Source organism: Hylobates moloch, unplaced genomic scaffold (assembly GCF_009828535.3).
Source record: "Hylobates moloch isolate HMO894 unplaced genomic scaffold, HMol_V3 SCAFFOLD_5, whole genome shotgun sequence".
NCBI classification, from domain to species: Eukaryota; Metazoa; Chordata; class Mammalia; order Primates; family Hylobatidae; genus Hylobates; species Hylobates moloch.
Genome location: NW_026652280.1, coordinates 132,231,690 through 132,259,312, shown reverse-complemented (window position 1 = coordinate 132,259,312; position 27,623 = coordinate 132,231,690). Strand labels below are relative to the sequence as shown.

General features: G+C 36.7%; 1 protein-coding gene across 2 annotated transcripts in view; it reads left to right on the top strand.

The window, feature by feature from the left end:
• Positions 1-27,623, top strand: part of ABCD3 (ATP binding cassette subfamily D member 3) — a 99,523-nt gene that overhangs the window by 29,733 nt on the left and 42,167 nt on the right. The window contains exons 2-4 of one of the 2 annotated variants that reach the window (XM_032155313.2): positions 13,612-13,648; positions 20,108-20,206; positions 23,245-23,333. In XM_032155313.2, coding sequence (XP_032011204.1) covers positions 13,612-13,648; positions 20,108-20,206; positions 23,245-23,333 — 225 coding nt within the window. Of the gene's footprint in view, positions 1-13,611; positions 13,649-14,175; positions 14,193-20,107; positions 20,207-23,244; positions 23,334-27,623 lie in introns of those variants that run through there. The other variant, XM_058439560.1, reaches the window with a different exon arrangement.

The window sequence follows — 27,623 nt, the reverse complement described above, 5'->3', positions numbered from 1 at the left end:
TCATTTTTTATGGTGGCCATTGTTAAGCCTCTAGAACCTATACCTTTAAAATGGTTAACAGATAAGCCAATTTGGACAGAACAATGGCCACTAAGTAAAGAGAAACTGGAGGCTTTAGAGGACGTCGTTAATGAACAATTAGAAGAAGGACACATAGCTCCAACATTTTCCCCTTGGAATTCGCCAGTTTTTGTAATTAAGAAAAAAAATCAGGTAAATGGAGAATGTTAACTGATTTAAGAGCCATTAATTCAGTTATACAATCTATGGGAGCATTGCAGCCAGGATTGCCTTCTCCTGCTATGATTCAAAAAAATTGGCCTTTAATAGTCATAGATTTAAAAGACTGTTTCTTTACTATTCCCTTAGCTGAGCAGGACTGTGAACGGTTTGCATTCACAATTCCTGCAGTAAACAACCTGCAGCCTGCTAAGTGTTTTCATTGGAAAGTGTTGCCACAGGGCATGTTAAACAGTCCAACAATTTGCCAGACTTATGTAGGGCAAGCAATTGAACCTATTGGTAAAAAATTTTCACAGTGTTACATTATTCGTTATATGGACAATATACTTTGTGCTGCCCCCTCTCGAGAAACATTACTCCAATGTTATGATCACTTGCAAAATTCAATTTCTGGTGCTCGTTTAATTATAGCTCCTGACAAAATTCAGACTACTACTTCTTACTCCTGCTTGGGGACCTTAGTAAATTACATTACCATTGTGCCACAGAAAGTAGCTATACGTAGGGATCAATTGAAAACATTAAATGACTTTCAAAAATTACTAGGGGACATTATGGATGCGACCTGCTCTAGGCATTCCTACCTATGCCATGAGTAATCTATTTTCTATCCTTAGAGGAGATCCTAGTCTCACTAGTCTCACTAGCCCTTGGCAACTAACAAAAGAAGCTGAGGCAGAGCTTCAGCTAATCGAAAAGCAAGTCCATAAAGCTCAAATAAATAGAATAGATCCAGAGAAGACTCTAGATTTGCCAATTTTTCCAACTCAGCATTCACCTACTGGTGTTATTGTCTAAGAGCAGGACTTAGTAGAGTGGCTTTTTCTTCCACATGCTAATTCAGGGACTCCTTATTTGGATCAAATTGCTACTATAATAGGAAATGGGAGAACTCGGATTGTTAGATTACATGGATATGATCCTGGAAAAATTGTTGTCCCTCTCACGAAGGCACAAATACAGCAAGCTTTTATAAATAGTCTTACTTGGCAAACCCATTTAGCTCACTTTGTGGGTATTCTTGATAATCATTTTCCTAAAACGAAATTGTTCCAATTTTTGAAATGAACTAATTGGATCCTCCCTAGAATAACTAAGTTTAAACCAATTGAAGGTGCTGAGAATGTTTTTAGAGATGGGTCTAGTAATGGTAAAGCTTCTTATTCTGGATCAAAAGGTAAAGTTTTCTAGACGCCCTATACTTCAGCTCAAAAAGTGGAGCTTGTAGCTGTATTTGAGGTATTTACTGCTTTTAATATGCCTATTAATGTGACTTCTGATTCTTCATACATGGTTCATTCCACACAATTAATTGAAAATGCCCAGTTATGATTTCTTCTGCCTGTGTTAAACGTCACCTTTTGCAGTGTATTTCGGTGATGGGCATTCCAGCTTCTATTAAAACAGATAATGCCCCAGGCTATACTAGCCAAGCTCTAGCTGCATTTTTCTCTATATGGAATATTAAACACATTACTGGTATCCCATATAATTCTCAAGGACAGCCATAGTGGAAAGAATGAATCTGTCCCTGAAATAGCAGTTGCAAAAGCAGAGGGGGGTAAACAGGGACTACGGGACACCCCATAGGCAATTGAATCTAGCATTATTAACTTTAAATTTTTTTGGCATGCCTAAAGGCTAGATGCTATCAGCGGCTGAACAGCATCTACAGAAACCAGCTGCAAAGACAGAAGCAGAACAACTGGTTTGGTGGAGAGATCTGATAACAAAAAGTTGGGAAATAGGTAAAATAATAACTTGGGGTAGAGGTTATGCTTGTGTTTCTCCAGGACTGAATCAACAGCTGATTTGGATACCATTAAGACACCTGAAACCTTATTATGAGCCAGATGCCAAGGAAGAGATTCTGGGAGGATGCCAAGGACCCCCTAGTTGCAGCCATGTCGAAACTGACGCTGAGGAGGACCCCAACTGTCACGAGCAACACCCGTTGAACACAGCCACCTACTTTTGGACAGATCAAGAAGCTGTCACAGATGGCAGAATAAAAACCTGAGGAAAGCAGGACAACCAGTCACAATGAGTAATTTGATGGTAGCTATGATAGCAGTGATTACCATTGCCGTGAGTATTCCTTCAACAATGGCTGACACAGAGAACAATTGTACTTATTGGGCATATTTATCAATCTTGGCTGGCAATAATGCCTGGATGTAATCACTCTATGACACAGTTACACATGCTTTCTGATCTCAGTATTTACCATAATGAATCTGCTCCCATAATTGAGGCGTAATGCCCTCAAAAACCTATTTGTAAACAAAATTGAACCTGGCCAGAAAAAAATGAATGTACTTGTTTAGGAAGATTGCATTGCAGAACAGGCAGAGGTGCTGCACAGTGATTCCTATGGAATCATTATTGATTGGTCCCCTAAGGGGATGTTTAGCTTGAATTGCATCTCTCAGTCTGCATGCCACAGCCACACTATATTCAGCTGGTCTGAACAAAATGGTCAGATGGTAGAAATGGTAAGAAGTATGGCAAGAGTTCCTATTATCTGGAAACACGGCAGTATGGTGGCACCTCAACCTCAATTGATATGGCCTGCTATAGGAGCTAAACATAAGGATTTGTGGAAACTATTAATGGCTCTTAACAAGATCAAAATTTGGGAAAGAATAAAAAAGCATCTAGAAGGACACTCTACAAACTTGTCTTTGGGTATTGCAAAATTAAAAGAACGAATATTTAAAGCATCCCAGGCACACCTGACCTTAATGCCAGGAACTGGAGTGCTTGAAGGAGCTGCAGACAGATTAGCAGCTAGTAACCCATTAAAATGGATAAAAACACTTGGAAGCTCTGTGGTTTCACTGATGATTGTGCTCTTAATCTGTGTTGTTTGTATAATCTGCAGATGTGGATCCCAACTGCTGCGAGAAGTAGCTCACCATGACAAAGCTGCCTTTGCTTTTATTGCTTTGCAAAACAAAGAAGGGGGACATGTTGGGAACAGGCCCCCAAATCTGGCCATAAACTGGCCCCAAAACTGACCATAAACAAAATCTTCGCAGCACTATGACATGTTCCTGATGGCCATGATGCCCATGCTGAAGGTTGTGGGTTTACCAGAATGAGGGCAAGGAACGCCTGGCCCACCCAGGGCGGAAAACCGCTTAAGGCTTTCTTAAACCACAAACAATAGCATGAGTGATCTGTGCCTTAAGGACATGTTCCTGCTGCGGATAACTAGCCAGACCCATCCCTTTGTTTCAGCCCATCCCGTTATTTCCCGTAAGAAATGCTTTTAGTTAATCTATAGAAACAATGCTTGTCACTGGCTTGCTGTCAATAAATATGTGGGTAATGGCCGGGCGCGGTGGCTCACGCCTGTAATCCCAGCACTTTGGGAGGCCGAGGCGAGCGGATCACGAGGTCAGGAGATCGAGACCATCCTGGCTAACACAGTGAAACCCCGTCTCTACTAAAAATACAAAAAATTAGCCGGGCGAGGTGGCAGGCGCCTGTAGTCCCAGCTACGCGGGAGGCTGAGGCAGGAGAATGGTGTGAACCCCGGGGGCGGAGCCTGCAGTGAGCCGAGATCGCGCCACTGCACTCCAGCCTGGGTGAAAGAGCGAGACTCCGTCTCAAAAAAAAATAAAAATAAAAATAAATAAATAAATAAATATGTGGGTAAATCTCTGTTTGGGGCTCTCAGCTTTGAAGGCTGTGAGACCCCTGATTTCCCACACCATACTCTATATTTCTGTGTGTGTGTGTCTTTAATTCCTCTAGTGCTGCTGGGTTAGAATCTCCACGACTGAGCTAATCTCGGCAATTTTTACCCCTTCTAGTAGTTTAGAAGTTATTCTCTTTTTTCTTTTACAAGTTACCCTAGAACTTTTAACATGGGTTTCACTTTTTTCAAGTCTAAACATTAATCAGTAATACTTTATCATCCTCCCAGATAGTAAAAATACTTTAGAATACTACCTTCATTGACTTTTCTCCTAATTTATGAGCATTTGTTGTGGTGTAACTTTTTCTTAGCCATGTGAAATCTCTGAAACCTATTGATTATATATTTAACTTCAATTGTATATTTTATTTTTAGAAATTTCATTTGGTTTTCTCAGATCAGTGTTACTTTTTGGTAGGTATCTTCTTGGTAGGTATCTACTTCTTGGTACCTACTTCTTGTTAGGTATCTTAAACATTTTTTTGTGTGTATTTAAAAAAACACAGTTTACATTGTTTTATAGGATGACTCTTGAAATGCCAACTGAAATCTTGGGTTTGTTTTTGTTTTCTATAATTTCTGCTGGTCCTTGGTTATGGAGTCTTAATTTCCTTGGTGCTTGATTATTTTTTATTATGGTCTGGACATTTTATTTAAAGTTACTTGTCAGAATAATTTTGAGGCTTATAATAAACATACTTTCCTTTTAAGAGCAAAGTTTGCTTCTTTACCTAGGAGCATTGTCAGTCAGGGAACAACTTAAACCGAGTTCCTTGAGAACACATTCTAAATTTTTTAGAACAGCATCTTAATAAACAAAAACAACACTCACGTTTCAGATTTTATATTTTTGTTTCCCAAAGGATTTATATCACTGTATTTCCAAATCATTGTCATGTTAATGTCTTCCACATCAACATCTCTGCTCATGAACTTCAAATCTAAGCATTTTTAAAAATTGTCTTCTGAACATTTCCATATACTTAGCTTACAGAATGTGAAATCAGCATGTTTACAGTGAATCCAATTACTGTTTCTCTGAATGCTTATTTTACTGTTATTCTTTATTGTAGTCAGTGAAATCACTGTCCTCCCGTCACCCAGTGTGCAAACTGCCTTTGAAACTTGGAGAAAAATACTTTGCCATTTGAGATACCAGTTTGGAGTTGATAGCTGCTAATACTTCCTCTGTCTTAAGTTTGTGGTCTTCTCTCCCTCTCATTTCCATATGCAGTTAGTTCCAAACTCTTATTTATTCCCTTACTTGTCATTTCTAGTAATTTTCATGCTTTTTTCTTCCACTCTTATACCCACTGTGTTTGTTCAGGCATTCATCATCTCTGATCTTGGGATAATCCTTGGGTGCCTAATACATTCTAATCACTGAGGGCAAAAGTTATCAGTAAATATTATTGTCCCCACTCTTATAGATGAGGATACATCTTTCTTCAGTCACACAGCCAGTAAATGGTATAATAATAATCACTAACATTTTTTGAATCTTTACTTTATGCCAGGCTGTATTATAAGCACGTTACATGGTTTAGCTAATGGTGTTATTATCTCCATTTTTCAAATGAGAGAGCTAAGAGACAGAGAGATTACATAATTTGCCAAAAGTCACACAGCTAGCACATAGTCGAATTGGGATTCTAGTCCAGGAACTCTCTCTGGAGCCATACTTTCAACTATTACCAGGATTTGAACAGATTTAGTCTCTTTCTGAAACATATACGTTGTTTGTATATCATATTAGAAAACACTGTTTTCCTTTCTTCTAATATACCCTGCTCTCTTAAGAATTATCAGTTCTTTTGCTTATGGTGTTCCTTTATTGTAGAACATCATATCATTCTTTTAATCATCTCGCCCTAAATCCTGTCTATTTTTTAAGTCTAAGTTTAGATTCCACATCATTTCTGGAGTAAAGTTTTCACCTTTTCTCCCCCTTGGGTTAACATTAGTTGCTCCTGCCTTTCATAGCACCTTGTTTAGACCATAATACTTAACTTTGTCTGATATGATTGTTGCTTATCTGTGTTTTTCTCTAGCTGGATTGTAAAATCTTTGAGGGCAAGTACTTTACCTGTTAATCTTTAAGTCCCTTGTGATGTACCTGGAGAGCCTGTGGTCTGTAGTCTGTAGTAGGGTATTGATAAGTTTGTAGAGTTTCCACTTTCATATTTTCATTTTGCAATTCTGTTTCCTTAATTATTCTAAATTAGTGTTTCTTAAAGTAAAAGGCAATTTTCTTTACATTCGGCTAAAATCTTAAGTTAGTGTAAAGGCCCTGTATAATTTATTCCTGCCTACTTCTGCCCATTTCTAACCTTTCTTATCTTCACTCTATATTCTGCATATTTGTTGGCTTCCTATCTTCTGTTTTCCCTCTTTTCACTGTGATAGTGCTTCTTAGTCTGTAATTCTGGTAGATCAAAAATATCTATGTTTAACACATCACCCTATGACATGGCTTTAACTACTTTTGAGCATTTTCAGTACTGAATCAACATGTGGTGTTTTTTTAAACACTTAAGCTGTCAGTGAAAGTAATATGTGTCCAAGTAGGGGTCTTTTAGTGTGAAGTTCTGGTTATATTCAAAATTAGATAAAATAATCAAGTTATTTAGAAATATTCTAGGTACTAGAAGGAATAGAGATATGACAATTACCTTTAAAAAAAAAAAGTGGATTCAAATGTAGCTGACCATCTGCACATTTATTTTGAAATGGTACCTTAAAACAATTGTCTTACCCAGTGTGTGTTGATGTATCCTTGTACTCCTCAGATTACTTGTCATAGGCAGCTGCTCTCTGGTTAACTTGGTCCAGTTGGTTTACTGCCTTGGCTGTGGCAGGTTTCCCAGTTTCATATCTGGTCACTTAGATCTTTCTGCTTTGTTGATAAAATCCAAAAGTCTTGGCCTGACTCAACTAAAAATCTTCCTTTAAAAAATGTTTTCGAAAGTAAATTTACTAACATACTAGCGAAACAAAGTTTAGAAGGTAAAACAAGATAGAAGTACCTACTGTGTATCAGACATAGTCTTAGGCCTGAGAAGAGATGAACAAGACATGGCCCCTGCTCTCAAGAAGCTTATGAGGGGAGAGGTATGACGTACATATTGCCTAGGGAACGAACACAGAGGATGTACCTAATATACACTGTGTGAGAGTAGAGAATGGACAGGAAGGTTTCTTAGACAGGGTCACCATGTAATTTATTATCCTAACTGGTACAGTTTTGAGACTGAAAGAGTGCAATGAATTATTATATCAGGACAACAGATGTAAACAAGGACCATTCTGGGCAAACTTAATACAGATGGCCACTTCATTCCAGGAAGATAAGTGCTGAATTTTAAAGATGAGTAGTAATCAAATAGGTTGATTGATGAAGAGTCCTTTAAAGCAGAAGAAATAGTATGTGAGGAAATAGTGGGGTGAGAGAGAGCGCAGTATTAGGTTGAAGCATGTGCAGTTGCCATTTTATAAGTGAGAAATGGTCAAATAATTGCAGTTTCACATAGTTTAACCTGATAGATGAAGGTAACTTGAGCACAGAGTGTTTGTGCCTTGTGGCAGGAGATGAACCTGAAAAGAAGGCAGGAGCCAGATCATGAAGTTCTTTGAGTACCATTTTATGGAATTTGGATTTTATTCTAAAAGTCATTATGTGCCTGTTTATTTTTTAATTTTAATTATAAGGTATTTAATTTTTGAATAGGCAGTACATTCTCATGGTCTGAAATTAAAACAAAATGTTGGTGTAAGTGGGAATAGTTTGTAGTTTTCTTTGTGTAATTTGATTTTGGTGTCAATGGTTTTTTTTTTTTTTTTTTTTTTGGAGGCAGAGCCTTGCTCTATTTCCCAGGCTGGAGTGCAGTGGCACAATCTCAGCTCACTGCAACCTCCACCTCCCAGGTTCAAGTGATTCTCATGCCTCAGCCTCCCAAGCAGCTGGGACTACAGGCATGCGCCACCACGCCCAGCTAATTTTTGTATTTTTAATAGAGACAGGGTTTCACCATGTTGGCCAGGCTGTTCTTGAACTCCTGGCCTCAAGTGATCCGCCCGCCTCTGCCTTCCAAAGCACTGGGATCCACCCGCCTGGCCTTCCAAAGTGCTCAGCCTTCCAAAGTGCAGGTGTGAGCCCACCCAAGTTTCGGTGTCAGTGTTTTACTTGCAGCAAAAATAATGTGGAAGCTTCTTTTACCTGTGTCCTAAAACCGTTAAAGCATTGGAATTATCTGTTCACTAGGGGTTTTGTTAGAATTCCCCGGCAAATCGTTTGGGTTTGGTTCTTTTTTAGGGAATGGAAGGGTAGGAGGTGGGCAGCTCTCAGACAACTTTATAATTTCATTTTTTCAGTCTTTTTTCTTCTCTCTGCTAGGTTTGGAAAATTATAGTTTTCTTTTTTTTTTTTTTTTTTGAGACAGAGTCTTGCTCTGTTGCCCCGGTTGGAGTGCAGTGGCGCAATCTCGGCTCACTGCAAGCTCCGCCTCCCGGGTTCACGCCATTCTCCTGCCTCAGCCTCTCCGAGTAGCTGGGACTACAGGCACCTGGCACCACGCCTGGCTAATTTTTTGTATTTTTAGTAGAGACGGGGTTTCACCGTGTTAGCCAGGATGGTCTCGATCTCCTGACCTCGTGATCCGCCCGCCTCGGCCTCCCAAAGTGCTGGGATTACAAGTGTGAGCCACCGCGCCCAGCCTGAAAATTATAGTTTTCTAGAAAATTACCCATTTCATTCAGGCTTTCAAATTTCTTTACATAGAGTTAAGAAGTCTTTTACCTTTTTTTTTTCAAATTTTATCTATTTTTGTGCTCTTTTATTTTTTGTGTTTTTGTACTCCTTTTAAAATTAGATTGTCTCGTGATTTATTTTCCAAAGAATCAACTCTTGAATTTTAATGTATTAGTATTTTGTTTTCTAACTCATTAGATTCTGCTTGGGTGGTTTTAAATTTCTTCTGCTTTTTTTTGTTCTTTGTAAACTTTTGGTTGGATGGAGCTTATATTATTAATCTTTTTTTTTCTTTTTTTATTGAAATAAGGTTCTGAGCATTGCTTTAGGTGAATTCCACAGGATATATAATTTATATAGATGTATGTAGTCTATACTTATATGTATGGGTGTGCATATGTATATGTACTCGGGTATATTCAGAATGTATATACATATACACATATTTGATGTGGTTATGGAAATAAATTGAAAGAGGACAGAAACTAATGATAACGAACACAGAAAACAAGTGAGAATATTATAATAGTTCACATGAGAAATGTTGATGGCCTGAATTTAAATCATAGCAGTAGAAATGGAAAGAGCATAGAGAGAGATTGGAAATGAAGTGTATGAGAAAAAGAAAATAAATATCTTAGAATAACTCGCAGCTTTGTAGTTTGGGTAGATGAAGGTGTGATCACTGATTAGGGCTTATGTTCAGTATGGAATAATGGAAGAATAGATTTGGGGTGGAAAGGTGAGTTCAGATATAGACATGTTTGCATTAAATCCAGGTACAGATACCTTATTAAAAATCAGATATTCAAGTCAGGAGCTCAGGAAAGAAGAGGAAGCTAGAGATTTTGAGGGAGGGGGTCAGAGAAAGGGTAGATAGTTTATTTTGAGGTTTGACTGAGGTGGTCTACGGTAGTATCTCTATGACCTAGAGATAGTAGGTCTAAAGATGCATTACTCAGGGTCTAAATTCTTATAGAACTTTTTTTTTTTTTTAAGATGAAGTCTTGGTCTGTCACCCAAGCTGGAGTGAAGTGGTGCGATCTTGGCCCACTGCAACCTCTGCCTCCAGAGTTCAAGCCATTCTTCTGCCTCAGCCTCCTGAGTAGATGGGATTACAGATGTACACCACCATGCCCAGCTAATTTTTATATTTTTAGTAGAGACAGGGTTTTGCCATGTTGGCCAGGCTGGTCTCGAACTCCTGACCTCAAGTGATCCGCTAGCCTTGGCCTCCCAAAATGCTGGGATTACAGGCGTGAGCCACCACACCTGGCCTAGAAGTTTCTTTATAGAACTAATTTTGTTTTCATTTTGATGATAAATTAAAAATAAATTAATATAAGATATTCTGGGTTATCTGAATGACTACCACGCTATACAGATTTTAGTGCCAATATTGTATTTAAATGGTTGCTAAGTGATCATCGAGAGCCCACATGTATGATAAATCTGCTGTATTGGAACTTCTGTCAGGTTAATGTGTATTAATGTAAAGTCAAGAAAATCATCTTTAACTTCTGTACTGATACTGAATTGTTTTGCCATTAAAAATTTCTTTTATAGTGATAATTACAGGTGAAAGGTATTTTTATAGAACTTCCTGAGAAACAAATCTCATAAAGAACCTTTTAAGAAACTTATAAATGAATTTTTTTTTTTTTTTTGAGACCAAGTTTTGCTCTCCTTGCCCAGGCTGGAGTGCAATGGCACGATCTTGGCTCACCACAACCTCTGCCTCCCGGGTTCAAGCGATTCTTCTGCCTCAGCCTCCCGAGTAGCTGGGATTACAGGCATGCACCATCACGCCCAGCTAATTTTGTATTTTTAGTAGAGACAGGGTTTCTCCATGTCGGTCAGGCTGGTCTCAAACTCCCGACCTCAGGTGATCCTCCCACCTTAGCCTCCCAAAGTGCTGGGATTATAGGTGTAAGCCACTGCACCTGGCAAGAAATTTTAATTGTCACAGACTGATTAAAGAAAATAGGACTTATATGTAGATTATGTGTTCAGGCCAGTTGAAGCTTTATAAGATGTCATGGTTCCCTCTGAACAAGGTAGTTCATGGAAACTTGGAGAGAGAAAAGTGGTGAAGTGATGGGAGAGCTAACTGATCATGTGACTCACTTGTAGGTGTGTGTGTACATGTATATACGTATTTTTGTGAGCATCGTATTGCATGAATCTCCATTTATCTCTAAATATCAATTTATAACATTTATTAGTGGTAAGCAGTGTGGCATTTTTATTGAAAATTTTTTTATTTTTATGTTGATATACATATACATTGTGAAATGATTACTATTATCAAGCCATAGTCACCATCCTGTACATTAGATCTCCAGAACTTACTCATCTTGCGTGACTGAACTTTATACCTTTTGACCAACTTTTCCCCATTTCCCCCAACCCTTGAGAATCACCATTCTGTTCTCTGCTTCTATGAGTTTGACTTTTTTAGATTCCACATGTAAGTGAGATCATGCAGAATTTGTCTTTTTGGGCCTGGCTTATTTCATTTAGTATAATATCCCCCAGGTTCATCCATGTTGCTGCAAATGACAGAATTTCTTTTCTTTTCTTTTTTTTTTTTTTTTTTTTTGTTGGGGGGGGGGGGTTTTTCTGTCGCCCCCGCGGGGGTGCGGTGGCACAATCTCGGCTCATTGCAACCTCTGCCTCCCAGGTTCAAGTCAGTTCTCCTGCCTCAGCCTCCCAAGTAGCTGGGACTACAGCTGCATGCCTTCACACTGGGCTATTTTTTTGTATTTTAGTAGAGACAGGGTTTCACCGTGTTGCCCAGGCTGGTCTTGAACTCCAAAGCCCAGGCAGTCCTCCCGCCTTGGGCTCCCGAAGTGCTAGGATTACAGGCCTGAGCTGCCACACTTAGCTCCTTTTTTTTTTTTAAGGCTGAATTTATTCCATTGTATTTATATACCACATATTCTTTATCCACTCATCTCTCGATGGACACTTAGGTTGAATCCGTATCTTTTACTGTTATGAATAATGCTGCAGGGAACATGAGAGTGCAGATACCTCTTTGAGATATTGATTTCATTTCCTTAGGATCTATACCCAGAAGTGGGATTGCTGGATCATATGGTAGTTATGTTTTAATTTTTTGAGGAACCTCCATACCGTTTTCCATAATGGTTGTACTAATTTATATTCTTCTCAACCAACAATGTACATGTGTTCTCTTTTCTCCACGTCCTTGCCAACAGTTATCTTTTATCTTTTTGATAGTAGTCATCCTAAGAAGTATGAGTATTATCCCATTGTGGTTTTGATTTGCATTTTTCTGATGATTAGTGATGCTGAGCATTTTTTCACATACTAGCTGGCCATTTATATGTCTTTTGAGAAATGTCTATTTGGGTCCTTTGCTCATTTTTTAAAATTGGATTGTTGTCTTGCTATTGAGTTGTTTGAGTTCCTTATATATTTTGGATATTAACCCCTAATCAGGTGTATGGTTGCAAATATTTTCTCCCATAGTTTACCTCTTCACTGCATTGTTTTGTCGTGCTAAAATGCGTTTTGTATAACAGTTTACAATTCATAAAAGATTTTAAACAGATAACTAATTGTATTTAAAATATAGTATAATACAACTGAAATTAGAAATAATAATAGCCTACGTGCTTTTTAAAATAAGCGCATCTATTGTAGTTAAGTTTGGCTTTCTAGTTTTGTTTGGTGGCCTAGTATCTTACTACTGAAGATGTGCATTCTGCAGATCATAGGAGTTCAAATAGATGTTGAACATAGAGGGTCGAATAATATATGACCCCTGTATAGACTCAGATTCCCCTTTAAAGAAGGGTTTCCTGCCCAGCTGTGAGAAATGTGAGATCCTGACAGCCCCCTCTTTCCCCGCCCTTGTCCCCTGCCTTAGAGTCTGGCTCAGCTCTAGAGACACTCCCCTCTCCTCATGTCACAGACTTCCTGGGGCAGCATGCATTTGCAGACTGAGCAAGGTGGAGGTAAAAAAGGCCTGATCATTTCAGCTCATCACAGAGCACTCTGATGGACAGTGCTTGCTATAGAACTTCCTATATGGTTGGCTGAAGTTATTTTGGGCTTGCATCAGTTTGAGTTCTGTCCAAACCTGGTTTCTCTGCCTTCCATTCACAGATGTTGATCCCTGATGAACATTTGTACCCCAGACACCATATTACCTCAGCTTCAGAGAAACCAGCTTGCAGTAGCTCCTGAGAGCATGGAGCTCTTTTAATGGAAGGGAATATACATCCAACAAGAAATTTAAAACGTGATTGATGTTATGTAGAAGCATAGCGTGCCATGGTAGTGCGTTATGGAAAGGACCAATGCCCAGCTAATTATATTGTTTTGGGAGGTAGCCTAGACTAGTAGTCAGAGTATGAACCTTGGGCATACTGCTTACTCTCTCCAGGCCACTTTCATCATTTGTAATATTGGAATGACACATGTTCTGTCATCCTTTAGAAGACTAGCCTGGGATTGCTCACATGGTTGGGGAAAGATTCCCAGTAGTAAGAGGGAGCAATGCACATTTTCCAAGCCTCTGTTTGTGTCAGTTTACTGGTGTCCCATTGGCCAAAGCGGTTTACATGGCCAAGCTATGATTCAAGGATGAAGAAGTAGACTTGCATTTATGTTTGTATTTACACACACACATACACACACCTAAAAATTACCAAACAGAATGTCTGTTACATAATAGTGGTAGTTAAAATTTATTAAGCACTTTTTGTAAATAATGCTTAGTAAGAGTCAGCTGGACTATTATTATTTAATATGTTCTATCTCAGTATGATATGAAAAAGAAGAAACGCTTTTAAATAATTTGGTATATTTGACATCTTAAAATCATCTTAATGATAACACTTTTCACATAAAGTAAAGCTCTCTCTCTTTTTTTCCTCTGCAGTAAGAAAAGTGGAAAACCACCGTTACAGAACAATGAGGTAAAATTTTAAATCATCTTCTTTTTGGGATTTCATGCATTTATTTCATTTATTTTGTCATATGATTCTGATTTAGGATTAAATTTTATTAGTAGGGAACTTAAAAATACCTCCAGTCTTCTACACATTACGGGAATACTTTCTGAAATAGGACTCCTGACAGGAAAGTGTTACTCTAGGAGGCAGCCATAACTGCATTAGTTCTAGCCCATGATGATATTAGTTTCCCCCCCTCTTCTAGCTTCTTAGCAGTGACTCTGTTATATCTTTTGTATCGAGATATATCTTGTCCCCCCTCCCTTCCCCTCCCCCCTTCCCTCCCCTCCTCCACCTCCGCTCTCCTTTCCTCCCTTCCCATCCCCTCCCCTCCCCTTCCCTCTTTTTTCTTCTCTTCTCTTTTCTTCAAAATTTTCTTTTTACCAACCAGGTCTCATTCTGTCATCCAGGCTGGAGTGCAGTGGCATGATCATAGCTCACTGTAACCTTGACCTCCTGAGCTCTAAGGATCCTCCTACCTCAGCCTCCGAAGTAGCTGGGACTACAGGTGTGAGCCACCTTGCCTGGCTCTGTTTTCTCTAGTAGACCCACATATATTTGAAGATAGTTGTATCTTATGAGTCTTTCTTTCCCTGTGCTAAGCAATCTTGATTCCTTCTAATATGTCTCATGTGACATGGGTTCTGATCCTTTTTCAGTTCTGTATACATTCCTTTGGACCTATACTAGTTTCCTTAGGCATTGTGCTTAGAATGGAATGTAGTTCTCCAGTTATGGCCTGACTAGCATGGAATATATCAGCATGATTACATTTCTTGATATGAATATAATATTGCTAAAATTCATCCTAAAATTGCTTTTATTTCTTTAACCATAACTATTTTTTACATTAAGTGGAATTTATGGTAAATTACAAACTTCAGGTGTATTTTTGACAAGCAACTCTACATCTCTACATGTTATATTCATGATAGCTTTATTGAGATATAATTATATACCATAAAATTTATCCATTTAAGTGTATAAATGAGTAGTTAGTGTAGTCACAGAGTTGTGTGGCTATCACCACTACCTAGTTTTAGGAAATTTTCATCTCTCCAAAAAAATCCTATACCCATTAGCAGTCATTCCTTATTACCCTTTTCCCCCAATCCCTGGCAACCACAAATCTGTTTCTGTCCCTGTTGACTTACCTGTTCTGGACATTTCAAATAAATGAAATCATATAATATGTGACTTTTTATGCCTAGCTTCTTTCACTTAGCACAGTGTTTTCAAGGTTCATCATGTTGCTGTATCAGTATTGCATTCCTTTTTATTGCTGAATAGTGTTCTTTGTATGCATATACCACATTATGTTTATCAGTTCATCAGTTGGTGGACATTTAGGTTGTTTCTACTTTTTGGCTATTATGAATAATAGTAATGCTGCTATGAAAATTTGTGCACAAGTTTTTATGTAGAGATGTGTTTTTATTTCTCTTGGGTGTGTATCTAGGAGTGGAATTGCTGGGTCATATGTTAACTCAGTTGATTTGTTTTAGATAAACATTATTGCTGTAAATGTCAGCTTATTGAGTTTAACCTACTATCTATAGCATTAGTCTAATTTTTAGTGCAATTCTCACATCTGGTATGTTAAGTAGAAGAATTATCTACAAATTTAATTTGCCTTTCCTTTCTTTCACAGAATTGCTGATAGTATTGACTATGTAAGGACCAAGGAGATTGCTCTGTGACATCTCTTAATTTTTGTTTCTGGTTTTTCAGCTGTGACTACATGCAACTATTGCAAAATCTGGTTGTTATTTCTCCATTAAGAGCACAATAATTTTATAAGAAACATCTAATTCCTTTATTAATTTATTAATTCACTTAGTAAGTCAATCTTTCAGTAAATATTTACTGAGCTCCTCATATATGCCTGGCATTATTCTTGGCTTTAGGTATATGACAGTTATAAAAATAAGTTTCCACCCTCATGGAGCTTACATTCTACATATCAGCTAGTATGCTAGTTATGGTGTCCTTAACAAATAAGAAAATTAGAACAGTTTAACGTGACGTAATTTTAGTAAACTCATGCTGGCTTCTAGTGATTAGTGTCTCTTAAGTCTTCCCCAACCCTCCATGTCAGTGTCTGTTCTCTGAATATCCTGGTGATTGACATCAAGATTGTCGTTCTTTAGTTTCTGTAATATTTCCTTCCTAGTCTTTGAAAAATGTGATAAGATGTGCTTATGTCCACTTCTCTGGCATATCTCCAGCTCCACGATCTCTCATGTCTGAGTTCTATCTGAGTAATCAAATCTTAGTTATCTGAACTTAGTCACATCTCTTATTTGCATATCGGATATCTGCAAGTTCTAGGACAGCTAGATTCATTTTACTCATTTTTTTTTTATTTTTCTGTACAATATTGTTTTAGCATATACTTATTTGCTGGTTGCATAGTGTGAGAAAGATAAATTTAGGTTATATTAAGTGATTGGCAATAAAAAGGACACAAGATGTACACTGATACCACATTTTGTTAAATGTATAGGAAGTGCACACGTGTGCTAAAATGAAATCTAGTAGGATATGTAACAAAGACAGTAGGTTTAATTTTCTTATTTTTGCTCATCAGAATTTTCTAATTTTTCTACAGTGAATATGTTACTTTTGAGGAAAGCAATTTAACCTATTTTTTTCATAGAAATTTTTTATGTCCTTTGTGATGGGGATAGGGTGGGAAGAGGCAATTTTCATAAGACATGAATTTTAAGGAGGAAAAAAGGATTTAATTAGAAACTTAGAGAACAATATAATGAAATTCAAAATGTATAAAGATAAGTACTGTGCTGGGTTCAGTATTTAGCATTCCCATGCATATTTTTGTATTTTGGCATGTGTGTGTATGTGTGTGTATCCATAAACAGTATAGGTAGAATTACTTTACATATTTAAAAGTTTCATAAATTCATGTGTAAAATGAATTGCATGTATCATTCTAATTTTTTCCAGCATACTATTTTTTTTTTTTTTTGGATTTTACACAATTTTTTTTTTTTATACTTTAGGTTTTAGGGTACATGTGCACAATGTGCAGGTTTGTTACATATGTATCCATGTGCCATGTTGTTTTGCTGCACCCATTAACTCGTCATTTAGCATTAGGTATCTCTCCTAATGCTGTCCCTCCCCCCTCCCCCCACCCCACATCAGTCCCCGGAGTGTGATGTTCCCCTTCCTGTGTCCATGAGTTCTCATTGTTCAGTTCCCACCTATGAGTGAGAACACCAGCATACTATTTTTTAGATCACTTCATGTTTAAAGCTGTAGACCTGCTCTTTCATATTCTGTTTCTATGTTTGCGAGCTGCTTTCTTTTTTACAGTTGTATAGAGTTTTCATTGAAAAATTTTGCTATGATTTATGTAATATTGGTGTACATTTAGGTTGTTTTTAATTTTATGGTATTATAAACAGAGTACGATGTTTTTATTTGTGTGGCTAAGCATATGTGCAGGTGTATTTGTAGGGTAATTCCTGAAAGTAAATTTACTGGGTTATTTTACATTTTGATAAATGATGTATGATAGTTGTACCAGTTTTCACTTTTCCCTACAATGTATAGGAATACTTATACTCAGTCAGCACTACATGGCCTCTTATTTTACTGATATTTCAAACATCTTTTTCAGTCAGTCTCACCTAAGGTGATTGACGTATCAATAGGAACTTCTCATTGTACTTTGACCTTTGTTACCTTTTGAATTTTAGGTTTTCTTTTTTCCTTTGTTGCATTATTACTTTGACTTCTCAAATAGCTTTTAATGATTTGTTTGCTTTTTCTATAATGTTCATGTTAAACTTATACACCACAGTGGTCTTTTTTTTGTATTTAAAAAAATTATTGGGAAGTTTAGAAGTGGGAAAAGTGGTCTTTTTTGTATTTAAAAAAATTACTGGGGAAGTTTGGAAGTGGGAAAATTTCATTGTGAATTTAAAATGTATTCTTAGGAAAGGCTAGTAATGTTATGTACTGCCTCTATAGTTACTCTTATTTAGATTGGTTTCAGGTAGAGTTTTGCTGTGATCAAGTTTCCTGACATCTTTTTGAATTCAGCTCTTCTGAGCCAACCTCCCAGTCCAGGTGGTCCTTTGCAGAAAACAATGATAATTTGGAAGAATATAGTTAGTTCCCTTCATGGATTGAAACATAATGAAAATCCGTCAGGTTTCAGTCAGTTTAAGGATAGGGAAAGTGACAACAGGAACAGAAGAAAATGAGGAGGAATTTTATACCAGTTAGTAACTAATATTTTAAAGTGTTTCAGCATTACTCTCTTGTAATTCTTCTTTTCTAACCTTCCTCATTGTTTGTCCTAGATCATTTCTTTAGAGTAGCTCGAAACAGGTGGTCCTCTATTTAACTCAGATGTCCATTTCACCTCAGGATTGTGCCACTTAAAGTTCCAGCTAGGAATAGAGAAGGGTGTTGCCTACAGGTAAGGCAAGGTGAAGTGAGGAGGGAGTGGTGATGGTGATAGGAGGAAGAACAAGTAGTTTAATTTCTTTTTTTAAAAAGGTAGTTAATATGTATCACCTTCTCTTTACTCTTTTCTTCCTATGTTTTCTGGGTTTGGGGAAAATACAAACAGATTAGGTTGAATGTGTAAGGTTTAGCTTGAGGAGAATAGGCTAGTTCAACTAACTGGACTGTGAGTAGGGCTTTTTGTCTGTTTTGTTTGCTATTGTGTCCTTATCATTTGGAATAGGGTTTGGATCAAGTAGTTGTTTGTTGAATGAATGAATGCAAGCATGTATGAATTAAGCAGACTGAGCCTGTAACTCAGTAGGATGAGGTTTGCAACTTTGTCTGAAAGACCTGAAATGCTGAGTCTCTGTTCCAGCAGTTGCAGGGTAGGCTGGTTCTTTTCCAGTTCCTCCTATTGTAGTCTTTCTAGTCTAACCCTATAAATACAGTGCCTTCAGACTTCCTTTTGTGGCCTACAGTTCTGCACTGCACTCAGTGCTTATTTCTTAGGATTATGTCTAGAAAGCCTTAGCACAGTGCCTGACATATAGTTGGTAGTTATTATTATTCTAATTCGGTACCCAAACAGTTCACTTAAGGCTCATCAAGTTAGATATTTATTTAATCAAAGCACATTTACATTATATCTAACTAATAGTGTTACTCTTCTAATACAAACAGGTATTTGTTTGTCAGGAGCACAGTAGTTAGCCAGATAAGTGAGCTGTGATTATGGAGTTGGGGAAAGGGTTAGTCAGGGAATTGGGATTTTTCTGGAGTGTCTTGCCTTTTCCGAGAAGTTTCTCCTGTCTTTTCTCCCAAACAGTCCAAGAGTAGTAAGTCTCGTCACGTGTTTCCTTATCTTTGCAAATGATTTAGTACTTCCATTTTCATGGAAGTGAAAATGAAAAAACTCTTGAGAGAGGTAAGATTATTTTCTTTTAAATCCCTCTACACTCACCGTAAGCTCTCAATCTTTACTGTGGCTTCAAGGCTCTGTCCTTTATAAGCCCTGCCTACCTTTTAAACTTCTCTCATTCTTGTTCCCTTTGCTACAGCAATACTGCCATCTTGCTGTGAAATGTGCACACCTATTTTATTTCCAATACTGTATTTTTGTGCTCGGTGTTCCTTGTGCTTCACTCCCTCCCCCCTGCTACCCACTTTAAATAATCACATGGCTTTTCTTTATTTATGTCTAAGCTTAAATGTCAAGAGACTTTTCAGATCATCCTGTGTGAACTGTTCTTTTTTTTTTCCTCATGACCCTGCCTAGTCTATCTGTAATAATGTATTTATTGGTTTATTTTTTGTCTGTGTTTCTCCTGCTAGAATTTGAGCTGCATAAGTGAAAGAACCTTGTCTGTCTTTGAATTTTATGAGGAAGAGAGAGTGAATTGACAGATGGTATATTGGAAATGTTAAATGGTAAATCTAGGAATCCAAGTTTCCTCTGTTTGATATCAGGCAAAGTTCTGTTCAGTATTTTTTTTTTTTTTTAAATGTGGTGTTAATCAGGAAGTGGCTAATAAAAAAACGCAGTAAGCCCTTGACCTTTTTTTCAACTGCCTCTCTGACCTCATCCTCTGTGATGGTACCTTCCTCACAGCTCCAGCTAGGTTGGCCATTTTGTTCTTCCTCAAGCACGTTGCAGGTGTTCACCTTGGTATTTTGCAGTTGCTATTTCTTCTGCTTGCAGTTTTCTTCACCCAGATAATTATGTGATTCCAGAACTCACTTCCTTATTCAGTTTTTAGAAAACATTATTTTCTCAAAAACATGTTTGAATATGAGGAGCAGTGTAAGTATGCAAGTCTGTGTTTTGTAAATTCAGTATTTATCTTGATAGCTGTTTATGTTGACTTAGATGAAACATGGTTCTTTAATTTTATGATACATTTGTTATAGCTATCTTAAAAGGGCTTCTTTTTTTTAATGCAGAAAGAGGGGAAAAAGGAGCGAGCCGTGGTGGACAAGGTGTTTTTCTCAAGGCTCACACAGATTCTGAAAATCATGGTCCCTAGAACATTTTGTAAAGAGGTAAGTCTTATGAAATTATAATCTTAAGTATATTGGGCTGTTCTTTAATAAAATACCTGAGGCTGGGTAATTTATAAAGAAAAGTGATTTGATTGACTCCTGATTCTGCAGGCTGTACAAGCATGGCGCAGCATCTCCTCCGCTTCCAGGGAGGCCTCAGGAAGCTGGCAATCACAGCTGAAGGTGAAGGGGGAAGCCAGTGTCTCACATGGCTAGAGAGGGAGCAAAGGGCCAAGGAGGTGCCACATACTTTTAAACAACCAGATACATGAGAACTCACCCACTATCTGGAGGACAGCACCATGCCATGAGGGATCTGCCTCCATGACCCAAACACCTCCCACCAGGCTCCACCTCCAACACTGGGGATTACATTTCAACATGAGATTTGGGTGGAGACAGATACCCAAATTATATTATTAAGTGTTCAACTTTCAAGGTTACGTAAGATTAGAACAGTAAAACCATAACACTTTGGTTATACTATAGGTCAAATGTTTTCTCTGTACGTCAAGAAGACTACTAAATTTTTGTCTTTAAATCATCACCTGTCATACAAAAACCCTTGTTCAGTGCCAGTTTTTAAATAGTTTTCTCTTGTTTATGAAGTATTATTTCATTTTATTTTATGTGAAATACTAGGGTACTGCCATACAGCTACCCTGAATGGTGTTGCTTTATTATAGTTAAATACTGTCGGTAAACACTAGATTAAATTTCAAAAGACAAACCCTTTTATTACATTGAGATGTTAACAAGTCACATTAGTGTGGAATATATTTGATTAAATATTTTTAAGATACGCAAAATGGTATCTGGATTCATCAGGTATTTCATTCAGGAAGTGAGCTGCTTATACGAAGTTTTATAATTCGTTCCTTTGCTTTTTTGTCAGGATTATCTTCATTATTTGATAAACATTTTTAATGATTATTAAAATAATGCTGTATTCTCCGTCTTCCTCAGCATTCTCTCATTCTGTAACTAGAAGTATCATTACCTTCAACTTTTCCTCTTCCCCTTGTCACCGTTTTTGGTCACTGGGATCTGCTAATTTTTCCTATACTTAACTGTTACAAAAGCATTGCAGTTCCCAAAGACAACGTACATTCCTTCATCATGCTGGATTTGCTCTTCCCCTCACTTTGGCATCATGTCCTGATGATTCTGCCCTTGAGAAATTCTTTTTTTAAAAAAGTAATAGCACTTGTTTTTTCCTAATTAGACAGAGGTAATAAATGTTCCTTGAAGAAAATTAGAAAATGCAGCTAGATTTTTTGGCACCTATCAGCCTCTTACTCATTTTGATATATAGTCATCTTGTGTGCAAGCATATATTTTAATTTAAAAATGGGATCACAAACTTTTAAGATCTGCTCCTTCCCTTATATTATAAATGTTCTTTCTAAGTATCCTAAAGTTTCTCATAAATTATTCTCTCCCTTTACATTCCTACTGTTCTCACTATATCTTACCTGGATTATTATATCTTAATTGGTCTTTTTGCTTCTTTTCCTTTTCCAATTTGTATTCTTTCTTAAATCCTAATCAAAACATGTGACTTCGTTTTTCTTATAGGGTAAATCACAACCTGACTTTGGCCTTCCTTTTAATATCATCTGCTTAGGAGATTATTGTTTTACGATCTGGCCCTGTGTCCTCAGCCTTTCATTTGTTTACAACATCATGTCTGTGACATCCTGTACGTCCCCACAGCAAAAACGAATATGTTTTTAAAAATTGCTTAATGCTTATTATCTTTTTTGTGAATATTTCCAGTGACTCTTCAGGCATAACCAATTGTCCTGCCTTTGAAGAATCTTTATTTAAAAGACAAGCTTCTCTGGAAAGATGCATATATTACTTTCCAATCAGTTAACAGCTTGATGTTCATTTTAACTATTGCAGGGTTTCAATGAATGTAAAACAAATTTGAGACATTAGATGAGTCCCTGGGAATTAGTAAGGGAGGTAGAAGGGGCTAATTTGGCCAGCCTCCCACCCTCTGCAGGCCTTCTTCCCTTACTTTAGCTTCTAAGTCACTGTCTTCTTCTTCCAATTTAGAAAATTTAAGATCAGCTTTAAATGTGTGTACTTGGGGTTGGGGTGGCAGGATTCTCATCTCACAGAGAGATAACTGATTCCCAGCCAGTCACCCAGCATCTTGACTTTCCCTGCTTCGTAATCTGTCTTGCACAGCATTGCTTAAGTAATATTCTTTAAACATCACTTTTTAAAGTCACTTTTTGTTCTACTGAGAAGCTTGCAAGAATTTTATATATGTGTAAACTCACTACAGTACCATAGTTCATATGATTTTAATCCCTTTTCCCCCCATTAAATCCTTCATCTTTTTTACCTTTAATCCTCATTCTCTTTTTTGTTTTACTATTTATCGTATTTCTAATGCCATAACTGTCTTTTGCTACCCCAAACCTTCCCATCCCACAGCTTAGGACATGAAATGATACAAATATGTTTGCCTAAATTTGTCTGCTACTTTTTATGCGTAACTCTTCCCTTCATAACTAAATTGAAAGCCCTATGAGGGCATGGACACTGTTATAAATTTTTCTAACAAATTAAACCAAATTTATTCTACCTAGGCAAAATTTTAGTCTTCAATTTTGGTTCGTTTTTTAACTGTATATTTGCAGTTACTGACATTTTTCTTTGTTAAAGTTATATGTTAAAAATATAAGAAAATCAACAATACACTGTGATCCAGGTAATCTAAGTTATATTCCTAGCTTCTGTCCTTGACTAGGTATACGAAGGCAAGTCCTTTGACCTGCTAGGATTCACTTTTGAATTTTGAATGAGAAAGATTAAATGAATCTAGGAGGCCTTTTTCATTTATATAATATTGTTGAGTTCCCTTTAAACATTTAAAATTGCTTATAGAAAAAATGTCAGCCAACTGTATTGAAACTTACATAAAGCTTTTGATTTGGAAACCAAAAATTGTTACCAAGGTAATGTTTCTTTGAACTTTCTAAAATGCATTTATTTAATTTACTATACCTGGTTTATTTTAGACAGGTTACTTGGTACTTATTGCTGTTATGCTGGTGTCTCGAACATATTGTGATGTTTGGATGATTCAAAATGGGACACTAATTGAAAGGTACTATTTCAATCACCTTCCTCCTATATGTATGAAATGCTAATTTGTCTCATATTTATGCATTATCTTTATAAGCAATAAATAGATTCTAAATTAGGTAAAAGATAACCCAAGTCAAATTTTGTATTTGTTCATTTACTTAAAAAATACTTAGTGTTTCCCATGTGCCAGGCAATGTGCTATACTGTGATAGGGGTCTATATGCCAGCAACTAGGAGAAACTCTACCAAGCCTTGCTGAGCTGACAGTTTATCAAGAGTTAGAGACAGGTAGACAGAAAATTAAAATGCAGTATAATAAGTGCTGTAATGGGAATTCTAAAAAGCCACCAAGTTGGATTTTTGAAATTAATGAGATAATTTGGAGGAAAATTTCAAAGCATTTTAAAGAATCACATTGAGCATGCTTATTAGAAGAGAAAACAATTCTTAGACATTTCTTTCTGCATCTGGTGTTAGTGCTTTTTATATTTTTTCATTATAGTCTTTCTACATATTATTAATCGCTGCAATTGCTAATTTTGAATGTAAAAACATAAAAAAAATGTCAGTTGGGATATCTTGGGTTATAACAATTTACCATTTATCTGTTAATAAAGAATTTATTTTTCATAATACCAATTTGAATGTCAGAGTAAACATTTTTGCTAGGAATTTTATTTCCTGATATGCAATATTTTGTCAGAAAATTCCTTAAAGTATTTAATCTAAAATAACTTTTTCAATGACAGTACTTAAAATTGTTAAATGCCCCAACATTTTGGAATAAAGGTTTTTTTCTCTTAGAGTATTGATCTGCTTCTTAAAGATTTGTAGGAAGAGGAAGAATGCTTTATGACCATGCTGTCTGACTCATTTCTCTAGGACAGTAAAAAAAATCTTGTATGTACAGGATTAAAGCCCTTGAAGTACATACTTCTGAATAAGGGTAAATTATGTAGGCCCTCACATTCCACCCAAGTCTTCCTGAAACCTGTGGTCAGTCCTGTGCCTTTTAATTTTAATCAAAGTAATATATGAATGTAGCTTTAAAAGTAATACATGAACATTGCTTAATGTCAAATGTCCTGCAGGACTTAATGACAAAACACATCAATTCCTTGGCTCCTCTCACTCATAACTGTCATTACCTGGAGCCAGTCTTTTTTTCTATTCTTTTTGTTTCATCTCTTATTTTGTGTCTGTTTCAATATTGCATACTTGTATTACTGTTTATAGATTTCTCAGTTTCAAGATTGTAAGTGTTCATTTCCTACTTTGGAAGGTGAGAATTAGCCCTTTTACACTCCCTCCATGCTCATCTTCTCAATGTTTTATACATATAATAAAAATTATATAATTTTTGGTTAAATCACAATTTATTGTTTACATGATTTTGACTATTGCTTACAGCTGAGCCACATGGCATACTTTGTTAGTTGCTTTTCCATACAACTTTTTGTTTTTCCTGGTGTTTACAAATTGGCAGTTATTTGTGCACATTAGTTTTTTTTTTTTAAACTTACTTCCCCCTAATTCAGTTTGAGCTTTTTGACAATACTGCGAAATCTTCTCAGTATTGTAATATGGTCAGACACCAACTAATCTATCAACTTCATCTTTCTGTTTCCACGCCCGCCCTATATGTTTTGTACTTTCCAGTGTTCTTGTGTTTTTTTATTTTTTTTTGTTTTTTTTTTGAGTTGGAGTTTTGCTCTGTTGCCCAGGCTGGAGTGCAGCGGCGTGATCTCAGCTCACTGCAACCTCCGCCTCCTGGGTTCATGCCATTGTCCTGCCTCAGTCTCCTGAATAGCTGGGACTACAGGTGCCCACCACCACGCCTGGCTAATTTTTTGTGTTTTTAGTAGAGACAGGGTTTCACAGTGTTAGCCTGGATGGTCTCGATCTCCTGACCTTGTGGTCTGCCCGCCTCGGCCTCCCAAAGTGCTGGGTCTTCTTGCTTTAATCAGGATTGGTTGCATTTTAGGCCCACCAAATAGCAATCGTGTTTGAACTTGCTTTTATCATTATTTTGGGAATTTCTTTCATCTTTGTATCCTGAATTAAATAACCTGTTTCTGGATTTTTTGTTTTTGTCTTCCTCAGTTTACTTTCTCATTTTGGCAGATGCACTCTTTTTCTGAGTAAGGGTGAAGGGAGATAAATTTTTGAGACCTTGTAGATCTGAAAATGTCTTTCTTCTAGTCTCATACTTGATTGATAATTTAGCTATGTTTGTGCATTCCAAGTTGGAATTCACTTTTCTTCAGAATTTTGAGAACATCACTCTGTTCTGGGTCTCAACCTTGGCTGCAGAATGATTGGAATCATCTGGAGAATTTTAAGAACTACGAATGTCCGGGCCCCACCACTAGAGATTCTGATTCAATTAATCAAACCTTTTTGAAGCATCTAGTAGATTCTGTTGTGCAGCTCCAGGGTGGGTATTGAGGCCTCTTGCCATTCCGATTGCTCATCTGTAGCTGGAGATTTGTTCCTCCCTCAATCTCCCCCTCAGTCTTTTTAAAAAAATTGTTGATGTTGTGTTACTGGATGTATGAAAATTTCACTGAACATTGGTATGAATTTTTGTTGTCGTTCATTGTGCTGGGCAGTAGGTGAACTCTTTTTCCGTCTAGAAACTTATTCTTCATTTGAGAAATTTTCTTGTGTTTAAAAAGAAATTATTCCTCTCCATTGTTTCTGGAATTCTTATTAGCTGAGTGTTGGAGCCTCTGGACTGATGATCTGATTATCTTATAATTTCTCTTCTATTTTTATCTCTGCCATTTTATTTTTTTTTCTAGGAAATTTCTTAAACTTTATTATCCAGTGAATTTTTATTTGTTATAATTTTATTTCCAAGAGTTGTCTTTTATATGGATGTTCATTTTTATAGCAATCATTCTTTTAAGTATGCGATATTTTTTCACCTCTGAAGCTATTTAAGTTTTTAATGTGTTTTTAGCTCCCTGCATTTTTTGTTTGTTCTTCTGTTGTCATTCACATTAGAGGCTTCCCTCAAGCATTCTGTGACTCTTGGCTGTGAATTCATATTTAAAAGTAAGTGCCTTAAACACTTACTAGAAGCTGGAGTTGAGAGCTTGTTAATTGGTCTCCCTTGAAGGGTGTTTGTAGGGGGACCCTAATCATGTGCACGTGTGTGTAGTACTCAGTTTTAAAATTTAATTGTGAAATTTTAAAAAATTGTTTTTCATTTTTTGTATGAGTTTCTGAACCATTTTTTTAAACCATTATTTTGGTATACTTTACATTTACAGAAAAGTTGTAAAAATAGAATAAGGGGCTGGCTGTGGTGGCTCATGCCTGTAATCCCAACACTTTGGGAAGCTGAGTCAAGAGGATCACTTGAGGCCAAGAGTTCAAGACCAGCCTGGGCAACACAGTGAGACTTCGTCTTTACAAAAAATAAAAAAGTTAGCTGGCTGTGGTGGCACGTGCCTATAGTCCCAATTACACGGGAGGCTGAGCAGAAGGATCACTTAACCTTAGGGATATCCTGTCTCAAAAACAAACAAACGAACAAAAAGATTAGCATAAGGAACTTCCTTATATTCTTAACCCACATTCACCAATTGTAAAACACTCATTTTAAAGTTGTTAACATTCTCCTAAATAGTTTTGAGCCTCTGCTGTGTATGAAATTCTTTAATATTTGGACCTTATCTCAAAGTTTTAAAATATTGTACATTCGTACAGGATAATTTTATTTGAAAAGTTAACATGTATCTCCATCTCAGTATTTAAGCTACAGTGCAAATTGATTTATTTATTTTCTCTTTTTGCCTTTTCTAAATTAAGTCCAGATTCATGTATTTCTGCTAAAGAGAGCCTCTAAGAGACTTATTATGGTCCTTAATGTACTTCATTTTAGTATCCTTTTCATATTTTAAGCTTATTTGTTGATGGTGACTAATGACTTTGGAGTATGGGCAAATCTTAATAGGAAAGACACCCTCTTTAAGGTAGAAACTATACTAATTCCATGACATGGAGGAAAATTCTTCATACCTTGTTGCTGCTTTATCTAATCATAAAAATATACTTTATTTTCACCCGTTTGGCTACGAGCAGAATTTAAACATTACCAAACTCTCTTTTATAAAGATTCTTAAACATTTGGAAGTTGTAGTGATTAGGGCTATTGTAAACTTGTTTTTTTGTTAATTATGTTTTTTTGCAGTGGAATAATAAGCAGAAATAAGGCTTTATTCAAGAAACCATTTTTTAAATTTATAGCTGCTACTCCAATGGTAAACCGTTGCTGAATGATGGCATGTTCTTGTGTGTT